Source organism: Lottia gigantea (genome assembly GCF_000327385.1).
Source record: "Lottia gigantea unplaced genomic scaffold LOTGIsca_42, whole genome shotgun sequence".
Lineage (NCBI taxonomy): Eukaryota > Metazoa > Mollusca > Gastropoda > Lottiidae > Lottia > Lottia gigantea.
In genome coordinates this window covers 1,851,141-1,862,060 of record NW_008709463.1, presented here as the reverse complement: position 1 = coordinate 1,862,060, position 10,920 = coordinate 1,851,141, and the positions used below count along the sequence as shown (strand labels likewise).

Below are 10,920 nucleotides of genomic sequence, written 5' to 3'. Positions count from 1 at the left end.
ATCGTCTAACATTGATTCTAGGACGTCCTAGGGCTGAGATTGTTTCGAGAATTCGGGGGCCTGAACTACTTTCATGTGAACTCTCTGCATGATAAGACCTTGTTAATATTATATATCAGTTTCTATGCTGGAACTTCTCTTTGCTTGATCATGATCTATAAATAGAAAGAAAAAAAACGTGAATATTCAGATTTCATACAAATCATTGATGCTTGTCTGTCAATTTAAGTACAATTTGTAACAGTTAAATCATGCAAAATAGATTCAAAGTTCTTGATAAGATGAAGAGACATTTCTGTCTGCATTGGAGAAGGCAGGAATTCGATTGGTTGGCTGGCAATGCCATCAAACAGATAAATGTTTAAGAAAGCTGTCTTAAGACCCTAACTGAAGTGCTAAATTAAAAATAAAAGCCAATGAAAAACCGCTAACTTCAATTAGACTTATTTTGCTACTAGTCCTTTTTGCTAAAACGTATTTTGCAGTGAGTCCATTTTGTTTTTCCAAATCACAATATATAATTAATTCTACCTCACTAATGACAAGCCAATTATCAGTATTTTTATGAAATTGTATACGTATTGTTTTAATCTTTCCGATAGTTGACGGTAAAGTTTTTTCAACGTGTCCTTCTTTATCAAATAATGCTATCATGATATAGTTTTTCTCGATTGTTTTAGTCCCAGGGTCTAAAGGAAGACTAGCATCCACTTTGGCATCAAATTCTTCGTCAAATAACAATTGTAAGGATGCATCTTGGAAGATATCACTAGAATGCTCACTATTGCCGGAACGAAATATAATTCTGAAAAAAAAGAAATGAACTGAAATGGATACATTTTTGTACTTGATTGGGTAATATTGTGCAGTGAGCAAATTTTGCCAAAACAGTGGTACAAGACTAATCTGTTTTTATTTCCAACTGTTAAGATCTAAACAACATAGCCTGTTTCACATGAGGCACGAAATGTAACCCAGGCTGGAAAGAAATGAAATGAGTTTTGTGCTTACTCTTCAGCACCTGATTGGACTTATGAAGACTGGTAGCACCATACAGTGTGCAATGAGGGAAATTTTGCCAGAACAGCCAACTGTTTGTCAATTTCCTATCTCAAGGGACCTGTAACATACATAACCTCTACATACTTTTCAGATTTGGGCTAAGGAAGACAAGCAATGACACGATGCTGTGTGCAATGAGGGAAATTTTGCCAGGACAGCTTTCTGTTCATTGATTGATTCCAACTGTTGAGGGATCTGTAGCGTGCACAGGGGACTTGGTTTAATGATATTATTTTGTATGTCAATGAATTTATACAGCTACATAAATGCGTAATTTTCTCTTCAAGTTTTTAGGCTCACAAAATATCTTTCTTTGACTTACTTTTCTACTAATTGAGGTGGGGTTAAAATGAAGTCAATGATGTCCCCATCTGTGGGTGTAGTGGCCCAGAAAAACGTCTCGCCCACATACGCTTTCACCAGGGTATAAGTTAAGTAAGTTTTTAATGAGGTTGCTAGTTTGGCTGGCGGGTTTACATGGGCTCTGTATAAACCATTTTTACCAAAGGCACGATCCTGGAAAACAATTAAAAGAAGTTTATAAGTTATCCCATTTTCAAAATGTCAAGATTTTACAAACTGCGCTAAGCTCCATTCTTGTATCACTGAAGTTTGCATATGCTGTGATTTTATTGGATTGTACGTAAGCGAATACAGTCAATTCCAAGTATTTATGTCTGATTTGCTGTATTTGTGAGAGTAGACAAGAATTACGAGAAATTACTCACCTTAAGTTTTTGTATTTTGCCATCTAGAGATGATTTTAATCCAATATGTTGAAATAAGGACGGCTTAAAACGCTTTCTCATACCCATCACCATTCTACGACAGTGATCCTGTAAAAACACGACCTGATCACCACCATTGGGGTTTAACGAGGGAGAGGGGTAATAGGTAGACCCTGTCAAAGAATTCTTAAAGGGAAACTATCTGGGACACTGATAATAAGTAGCTTTTGAAATAGTGACATCATAGAATGCTTAGTTAAAGTGGCATAACAGGAACCACAAACACCTGATTGAAAATTGGAATGATGCAAATTGATGATATCAGTGTCCATGGTATAATACAATATTTAGAAAACCTCTCTACAATCTCTTTAAAAAGGATGTCAAATGTACGGTACATGTGTAAAACATTATTTGACTTCGTCACTTTACAGACTGCTCAAGTAAATATCAAAAATTTACAGTTTTATCTGACTATTTTACCTTCCAGTGTATATTAGGTTAAAAAATTAACCCTTTGAACCCTGAGTGTTCACATCCAAGTAATGTTACTTAAAATAAATGACATTAACATTACTTGACATTGTCTCTTCACAGTCTGCTCAAGTAAATATCAAGTAATTATGTGGTCAAATACGCAGACGTCAGTGTTTAAAAGGGTAAATTATGTGGTGAAAGAGGCAAACGTCAGTGTTTAAAAGGGTAAATTATGTGGTCAAAAGAGCAGACGTCAGTGTTTAAAAGGGTAAATTATGTGATCAAAAGAGCAGACATCAGTGTTTAAAGGGGTAAATTGTGTGGTCAAAAGAGCAGACGTCAGTGTTAAAAAGGGTAAATTATGTGATCAAAAGAGCAGACGTCAGTGTTGAAAAGGGTAAATTGTGTGGTCAAAAGAGCAGACGTCAGTGTTGAAAAGGGTAAATTATGTGGTGAAAGAGGCAGAAGTCAGTGTTTAAAAGATTAAAGAAAGCATATTTCAACTTACAGCATTTTTCTCAGGATTACAAACTTTAACGTGAATTAAATGATCCAATAACCAATCAATGGGTTTATCACAATAAAACATTAAAAAAAACTCAACAACCATCGGTAAATCAGCTGAACGGAATAATTTACCTACAACGTATATAGAAATATTACGAACTTCATCCTCAGACCCGTAGCTAGGGTCTCAGGGGGGCCACAATTTTTTAAGGGGTGCTCAACTATAGCGACTCAACAGATCACTGAAGTCATCTCTTCAGACTTATACCTTGACTACAATAGCCACCTTTCTTGTATCACGTAATGCATCAATTTGATTAGATTCTACAACAGTGAATATGCCAATCAGAGCCCTCGACAGAAAGCCTGATATTATGACTTATTGTTTACAGAATTTCTGTCAAGGGCTATAATTCAATCAAATTTACATTTTACAAAAAAGGTAAAAGTACAAAGTTTATAGTAGCTTGATATTGAGAATATGATCATTATCTATGTGAGATGGAATTTCATTGGTCAGATATCTGAAAGAAGTTATTCACTCACTCACCAATAAAACCAAGAGAAGAGAACTCTAACAGTAACCAGTTGGCGTCTTTTTGTTGATATGTAAATGATTTTATGACTGATAAATAACCTGGTTTACTGATAACATCATCTTCCAGCTGTAATATACAATAAACATAAAATATAAACAATTAACATCATCTTCCAGCTGTAATATACAATAAACATAAAATATAAACATAACATATAATCAAAAATATATAACATAAACATAACATATAAACAATTAACATCATCTTCCAGCTGTAATATACAATAAACATAAAATATAAACAATTAACATCATCTTCCAGCTGTAATATACAATAAACATAAAATATAAACATAACATATAATCAAAAATATATAACATAAACATAACATATAAACAATTAACATCATCTTCCAGCTGTAATATACAATAAACATAACATAAAAACAATAAACATAACATGAACAATAAACATAACATATAAATAATGAACATAAAAAGTACATAATTAACATAAAAAAAAGACAAAAAAGAACAAACATAAACATTAAACATTAAACATAAACATAAAAAAATAAACAAAGGATTTAAATAAATGGCAATTAACATAAACATTAAATATACACACAACAAGCTTAAAACAACATTTACAATTAGGACCATTTTAAGTCAGATGTGTGTGGGTCTAGTAATTCCACTAAAACAATGCTTTTATGATGCCACTAATGCAAATACCCTTAGATAATATATGCAGTGCTCACAATTGAAACTTTACGTAAAGTATTTCTATAATTGCAGGAACCACAGACATCTGATGGTAAATTTAACTAAGAGGAGATAAGTGTTGTGTTTTATTCAAGTATACATATATGATACAATCTGAACTTTTAGTTTAAAACATATGATGTACAATTAACTCTGCTACACTAGCCAGTGTAAATATTTGAACTCACCTGAACATAATAAATCCCTCTATTTTTAGCGTACAACATTAAAAATGAAAAGTCCAGATTTTGCTTTGTCCTCCATCTGAAATATAAAACAAATTTGCTTAGCAACACCAGGCTGTGAATCTATCTCCAGAGGGGGCGGGGAATTTGATTTCTTGGTATTAAAGTGTATGGCGATGGTGTGAAAGTTATATAGAGGAGTTGTTAGACCCTAACTGGAGTGGTTGCATAAAATAAAAGCTAATTAAAATACAGTTTGTTCTTATTTCAATGAGACTGGTTCTCTTTTGTCCTCGTTTTAATTTTTAAATATACAAAATTTTCACTTACTTAACTCGTTGTTTGGAATCACCAAAGGTTTCCTGTACATTATCTAAATTAGGATAAAAACCAGCAGGTGGCGCTATGACCTCGATTAAACCAGATTTCACTTCTGCTGGAAATCTGAAATTGAATGATAATTTATTTCACAGTTCAATCTAGAGATAAACAATGTCAATAATTAAGTGAGGATATTTCAATACAAGTATCAAAATTCACAACTAAGGATCGGGGACCGTAAGATTGGAGAGTTCTGCACGTTTTCGGGACTTTTGGAATCAACAAAACGTTCAATAAAACAAGTTGGAACAGAGTTGAGAACGTGTTCCACTTGTGCCGAAAAAATAGTAGATGCAGACAGACTTCAAAATGGCAGATAAGGAAAAATTTTGAATGCAACCTTTCCACTTTCATACGGTTCGATTGGAGGCAGAATTGGAACAGAATCTCAGAACATTCCATTCCACCTAGATAAAATCGATAAGATACTTATGCTTGGTAAAATAATCGAACAATTTGATTATCGTAGCTTCAAATTTATATTTTTGATTATTGCTTATCAAATTTCATAATCGATTAAAGTGACCATGGTGGAGACAAAAAGCTCTGTTAAATAAAACTGCTCACCTCTCTTTAATTCTCTGGCCTTCTTTCTCAACATACGCAGTATCATTCGGCTACAGAAAAAAAAACGTTCAGTTATTATAAATAGAAATGATAATCCAAATATTAAAGGGATTTTTAAAAAGGTTTTCTAGATTTGTTATGTGTATCGGGACACTGATATCATCAATTTGCACCATTCCGATTTGTGGTTCCTGCTATTGATATATAAGGACCTTGCCATAGTGACATAATAAAACCTATAGTTTTAATGGAATTGCAGGAACCACAGACGTCTGGTTGAAAATTGGAATGGTGTAAATCGATGATATCAGTGTCCCTGATACATATAAATTTATTTAAAAAACCCCATCACAATCCCTTTAACTTATTTCCTATTAAATGAAACATGACATACCAGACCTGATTAACATTAACTTCCTTCACTTTTGGTAATACATGACAAACATTGTACTATATTCACAAATATGTCCCCTGACGCCAACTCAAATTGTATATTATATATATCTTTTTGAATTCCTGAATCGTTTCAGACAGAATTCATGTGAACCTAAGTTGTTGTAAAGAATGGTTATTTGTCCTCAACTCTTTATGTCATATGACATATTAGTGTTAGGCAACCAATCAGAATTATATAATGGACTCATGTGATATGAATTATTATGCAAATAAAGTATATTTCTCTCTAGACAGCCTGCGTCTGTACTAATATTTCAAATATGTCCCGAATAGAATCAAGTGGTAATTACAACTTCCTAGTAGGAAATTTCCCACTTCCCAGAGGTATCGAATACAGCATTAGGCCTTCCCTCAGCTATAAATACTATTTCTCAGGGGTATCGAATACAGCATTAGGCCTTACCTCAGCTATAAATACTATTTTCCCAGAGGTATCGAATACAGCATTAGGCCTTACCTCAGCTATAAATACTTTTTTCCCAGAGGTATCGAATATAGCATTAGGCATTACCTCAGCTATAAATACTTTTTTCCCAGAGGTATCGAATACAGCATTAGGCCTTACCTCCTCTATTATAAATACTATTTTCTCAAGGGTATCGAATACAGCATTAGGCCTTACCTCCGCTATAAATACTATTTTCTCAAGGGTATCGAATACAGCATTAGGCCTTACCTCAGCTATAAATACTATTTTCCCAGAGGTATCGAATACAGCTTTAGGCCTTACCTCAGCTATAAATACTTTTTTCCCAGAGGTATCGAATACAGCATTAGGCCTAACCTCAGCTATAAATACTTTTTTCCCAGAGGTATCGAATACAGCATTAGGCCTTACCTCAGCTATAAATACTATTTTCTCAAGGGTATCGAATACAGCATTAGGCCTTACCTCAGCTATAAATACTATAATTAAACAATCTTCTTTCTCCGTGGAATCCAGACCCTCTATCAATGATTGTAACGTCTGATCCAAATAACTAATATTAGATCGTTTTATAGTTGGTATACCAAACACCACAGATACTGTAACAAAAACATCAAATAAAATAGAGTCTGAGGATCTTAAACCAGTTTTTAATTCTAAATATTTCATCCATGCAGTGTGCAATGAACATTAGTGCATTATTTTTTTTTGATTATTTTGCAATGCCCCCCCAAATATATTACTGCATCCCTGGATATATTACTTGACTCTTCCGGATATATTACTTGCCCCTTCCAGATTTATTACTTGCCCCTTCCAGATTTATTACTTGACCCTTCCAGATTTATTACTTGACCCTTCAAGATATATTACTTGACCCTTCCAGATATATTACTTGACCCTTCCAGATTTATTACTTGACCCTTCCGGATTTATAACTTGACCCTTCCAGATTTATTACTTGACCCTTCCAGATATATTACTTGACCCTTCCAGATTTATTACTTGACCCTTCCAGATATATTACTTGACCCTTCCGGATATATTACTTGACCCTTCCAGATTTATTACTTGACCCTTCCAGATATATTACTTGACCCTTTCGGATATATTACTTGACCCTTCCAGATTTATTACTTGACCCTTCCGGATATATTACTTGCCCCTTCCAGATACATTACTTGCCTCTCTGGATATATTACTTGCCCCTCCAGAAATATTACTTGCTCCTCCAGATATATTGCCCATCCGGATATATTACTTGCCCATCCGGATATATTACTTGCCCCTCCAGATGTATTACTTGCCCATCCGGATATATTACTTGCCCCTCTGGATATATTACTTGCCCCTCTGGATATATTACTTGCCCATCCAGATATATTACTTGTCCCTTCCGATATATTACTTGTCCCTTCGGATATATTACTTGCCCCTCTCAATATATTACTTGCCCCTCTCTATATATTACTTGCCCCTTCAAAACAATCAAGTCTGCTGTAAGCCTGAATAAATACCTTCCTGTCTATTGGCTGATAATCTATATCGTGGTTTAGTAAATTCAGGGTGACCATTTAATTGAGGTAAATAGGCCAAAATACCAGGTAAAAATATCCCATCTTGACTGGATAAACCGCTGAAATTTCTCAGGTAATTCTGAATATGAGGAGCCAAATCAGATGATGAACTGAAAAGAAAATGAAACAAATAGACAAAGTTTGATTGGTGCAGACACGGTTTGATTCTTTTATTTTCACCGCACCTAGTCTATTCTTGTACCTTTAAATGTGTAACCACGATTTCTCGTGATTTTAAAAATATATTTGAAAGTTAATGGCGTGTTCCTGTTTTATTTGTTATTATAAAAGCTTAGTTATGTGATACAAATATGCTCAAAGGATTCATGATCAATCACAATGAGTATTATCTCCCCATCATCCTTCATGCGTATTATCTCCCCATCATCCATGCGTATTATCATGCATAATATTATATATCATAGTTGGACGAGATTTTGATTTTAATCAGATATATATAGATATAATCAAAGCTTATGAATCGAAGCAGAAAGGATATTGGCTGACTAATGATTTGAATTATTTCCTGCATATTCAAAAAGACATGCATGACTACATTTAATTACACAACACAACTGTTGCGAATTTTATGAAAAGAGAACCTGACAAGATATGCAATAAACAACATGACAAGATATGCAATAAACAACATGAGCACTTAGACACAGTTGGTAATAACTATACCCGTAATAAGTATTATATGTTTTAAAGATGGTTTCCCTTATTTTCATTTACGTATATATATTCGATTATTGATTATTGGACGGCCGATACTTGTATCAATCGAAAGTAGAGGTATTCTAATGAATGGGAAAAATACGTGAACAAACCTACGAGTCTAAATTTAGCTTCTCAAAGCAGATTTGAGTAAATGACTTCCCCAAGTCTTTCTACATCCACATATGGTATTTTAACATATGAATATTTGTATAATTCATTAGAAACACTGATTAATCAATTAGAAAGCATGATTTAACCAAGAAAAATGAGCATAGGCACCTTTAACAAGTATGAAGCTAAAATCATGTAAATAAATATTTCAGTATAAATCATTTAATTACATAGCTGGTTGAGTTACTGGTAAAGGGTTAACTAACACAAGGGTTAATATTACAGTTTGGGCTTATTAAAGGGTTGGGTGCGATATTTTGGAGTGTTGATTTTAGTCTTGAATATATGAAAGAAGTCTTCAGAAGTACTAGAAATATATGAAAATCGCATAATTCCTTTAAAAATACTTCAAACTAAGAATTTTACTCATTATTTCGATACATGTCTTTCTATATCACAGAGTATCTTAAATTGACAAGTCGGCATTTTAACATTCAAACGTGGATAATTCTGGACACACATGGATTTGAAGGCTCAAATTTCGACAGTGAGCTGCAAACACTATTACTGATTGGCTTAGCTAAAATATTCCCATTTCTGAGACTTAGGTATGATTGGTTAAAAAAAAATGGCGCTCCTATCCCTTTAAGTATAAAACTCACAACTATACTCAATAAAAGCCCAGTCCATCCCAGCCCAGTCCAACCCTATCTTTAGTAGTGTTGAACAATTAGTGAATTTTATTGATTAACCGTTTCAACACTAATCTTTAGTGAGCATATCTATACACTTTATCCTTTGTATTTAGGAGAATCATATCATGAAACTCTGAGTAATAACAACATGTTTTTTTAGGTTCTGTTTTAATATTTCTATTATGTAATATTGTATCTGTATGGTAAGTTATACCAAAACTGATATTCAAGTTTCAAGTAGCTATCTAGTATAGCATTAAGTTTATTTGCATGAAGTATTATAACTATAGTGTAAGAATATAGGTTTATCCACACACCCTAGTCAAGTGTTTAATGACATCACTAATCCCAAAATATGCTTTATCACATAAGGTTCTTCGAGATTAGTGACGTCATAAAACACTTAGTCTTAGTGGAACTGCAGGAACCACAGATGTCTGATGTCCACAAATTCAAATGGAGTAAATTGATGCTATCAGTGTACATGATACACATAATAAGTTTAGAAAACCTCTTTACAATCTCTTTAACAAGAACCACAGACGTCTGATTGAAAATTGGAATGTACATATTGATGCTATCGTGTCCCTGATATACATAAAAAGGTTAGAAAACTTTACAATCTCTGTAATACTTTACCTGTTAACAGAAGTACCGTTGTTTACTTGAGTCAATAAGTAATTGAACTGTTTACGTAGAATAAATAAGTCATTTTCTCTCTGTCTGTTCAAAGCCTCGGCAAACTGAAGCCGATCTCGTAGATCTGCAAATCTCTTCTCCAAAATTTCTTCAAATAAATTTGAGCCTACAAAATACAATAATAACAAAGAATGAGCTTAATTACTAGGCTTATTGTAGCTCAATCTAGCTCAGAAGATAATCACTCTTTGAAATATCTGCTGTAAAAGTAGCTTAACCAGTGATACTAGGTAATTTAGTCTGTAGGTAGGTATCTTCATGACCAGTCTTTAACACGACTTTTAATCTAAATCTTAATTAAGCTCAATAGATTATTTTAGCTCAGCAGGCTTAATTCAGCTCATAGGGAGACAAATGATATTCTAAACAAAGCTTCGTAAAAAAATTTAGGCTTATATCTAAACCAGTTGTCAAATAACATTTTAATGAAGCTCCTGTGGCCTGTGACACTGTATTTAATTCAGTTAAAATCTCAATCTTAACTTTGCTCAATAGATGAACTCAGATAGGTTCAGTAGGCTTCTTTCAGCCCTATATTCAATAGAGAAGAAAAAATGTAATGCACAGTGGTTACAGGATATCAATTAAATGTAATCCAATTCTTCTTTTAAAGGGATTGTAAATAGGTTTTCTAAATAATGTCTGTATATCAGGGACACTGATAGCTTTCATTTGCGCCATTCCAATTTCTAATCAGATGTCTGTGGTTCCTGCAAATCCACTAAAACTAATGGCATAATATGCTTTATCACGATTAGTGACTTAACCAAAAACCAAGTTTTAGTGGAATTGCAGGAACTATAGATGTCTGATTGAAAATTGGAATGGTGTAAATTGATGCTATCAGTGTCCCTGATTTACATAAAAAGTTTAAAAAATCTCTTTACAATCCCTTTAAGATATACTACCTCTTAGAAAGGACATAAAATTTAATGTCTAAAACTTGGCCAATAAATAAAAGTATAAATATTCATCAATTGACTTACTTAGTGTCATAACTTTAACCACAGAATCTCTCAATAATT

General features: G+C 33.3%; 1 protein-coding gene across 1 annotated transcript; it reads right to left on the bottom strand.

Annotated features, from left to right (window-relative positions):
* Positions 1-375: 375 nt before the first annotated feature.
* On the bottom strand, positions 376-10,014 carry LOTGIDRAFT_123029 (hypothetical protein; the record flags this gene model as incomplete). The annotated part of the gene is made up of 11 exons (XM_009060443.1): positions 376-805; positions 1,385-1,578; positions 1,791-1,898; positions 2,776-2,906; positions 3,325-3,439; positions 4,266-4,341; positions 4,593-4,706; positions 5,211-5,260; positions 6,559-6,692; positions 7,611-7,780; positions 9,836-10,014. Coding segments are annotated over 11 exons (1,701 nt in total), but the record flags the coding sequence as incomplete, so codon positions are not given.
* Between the last annotated feature and the right edge of the window lie 906 nt (positions 10,015-10,920).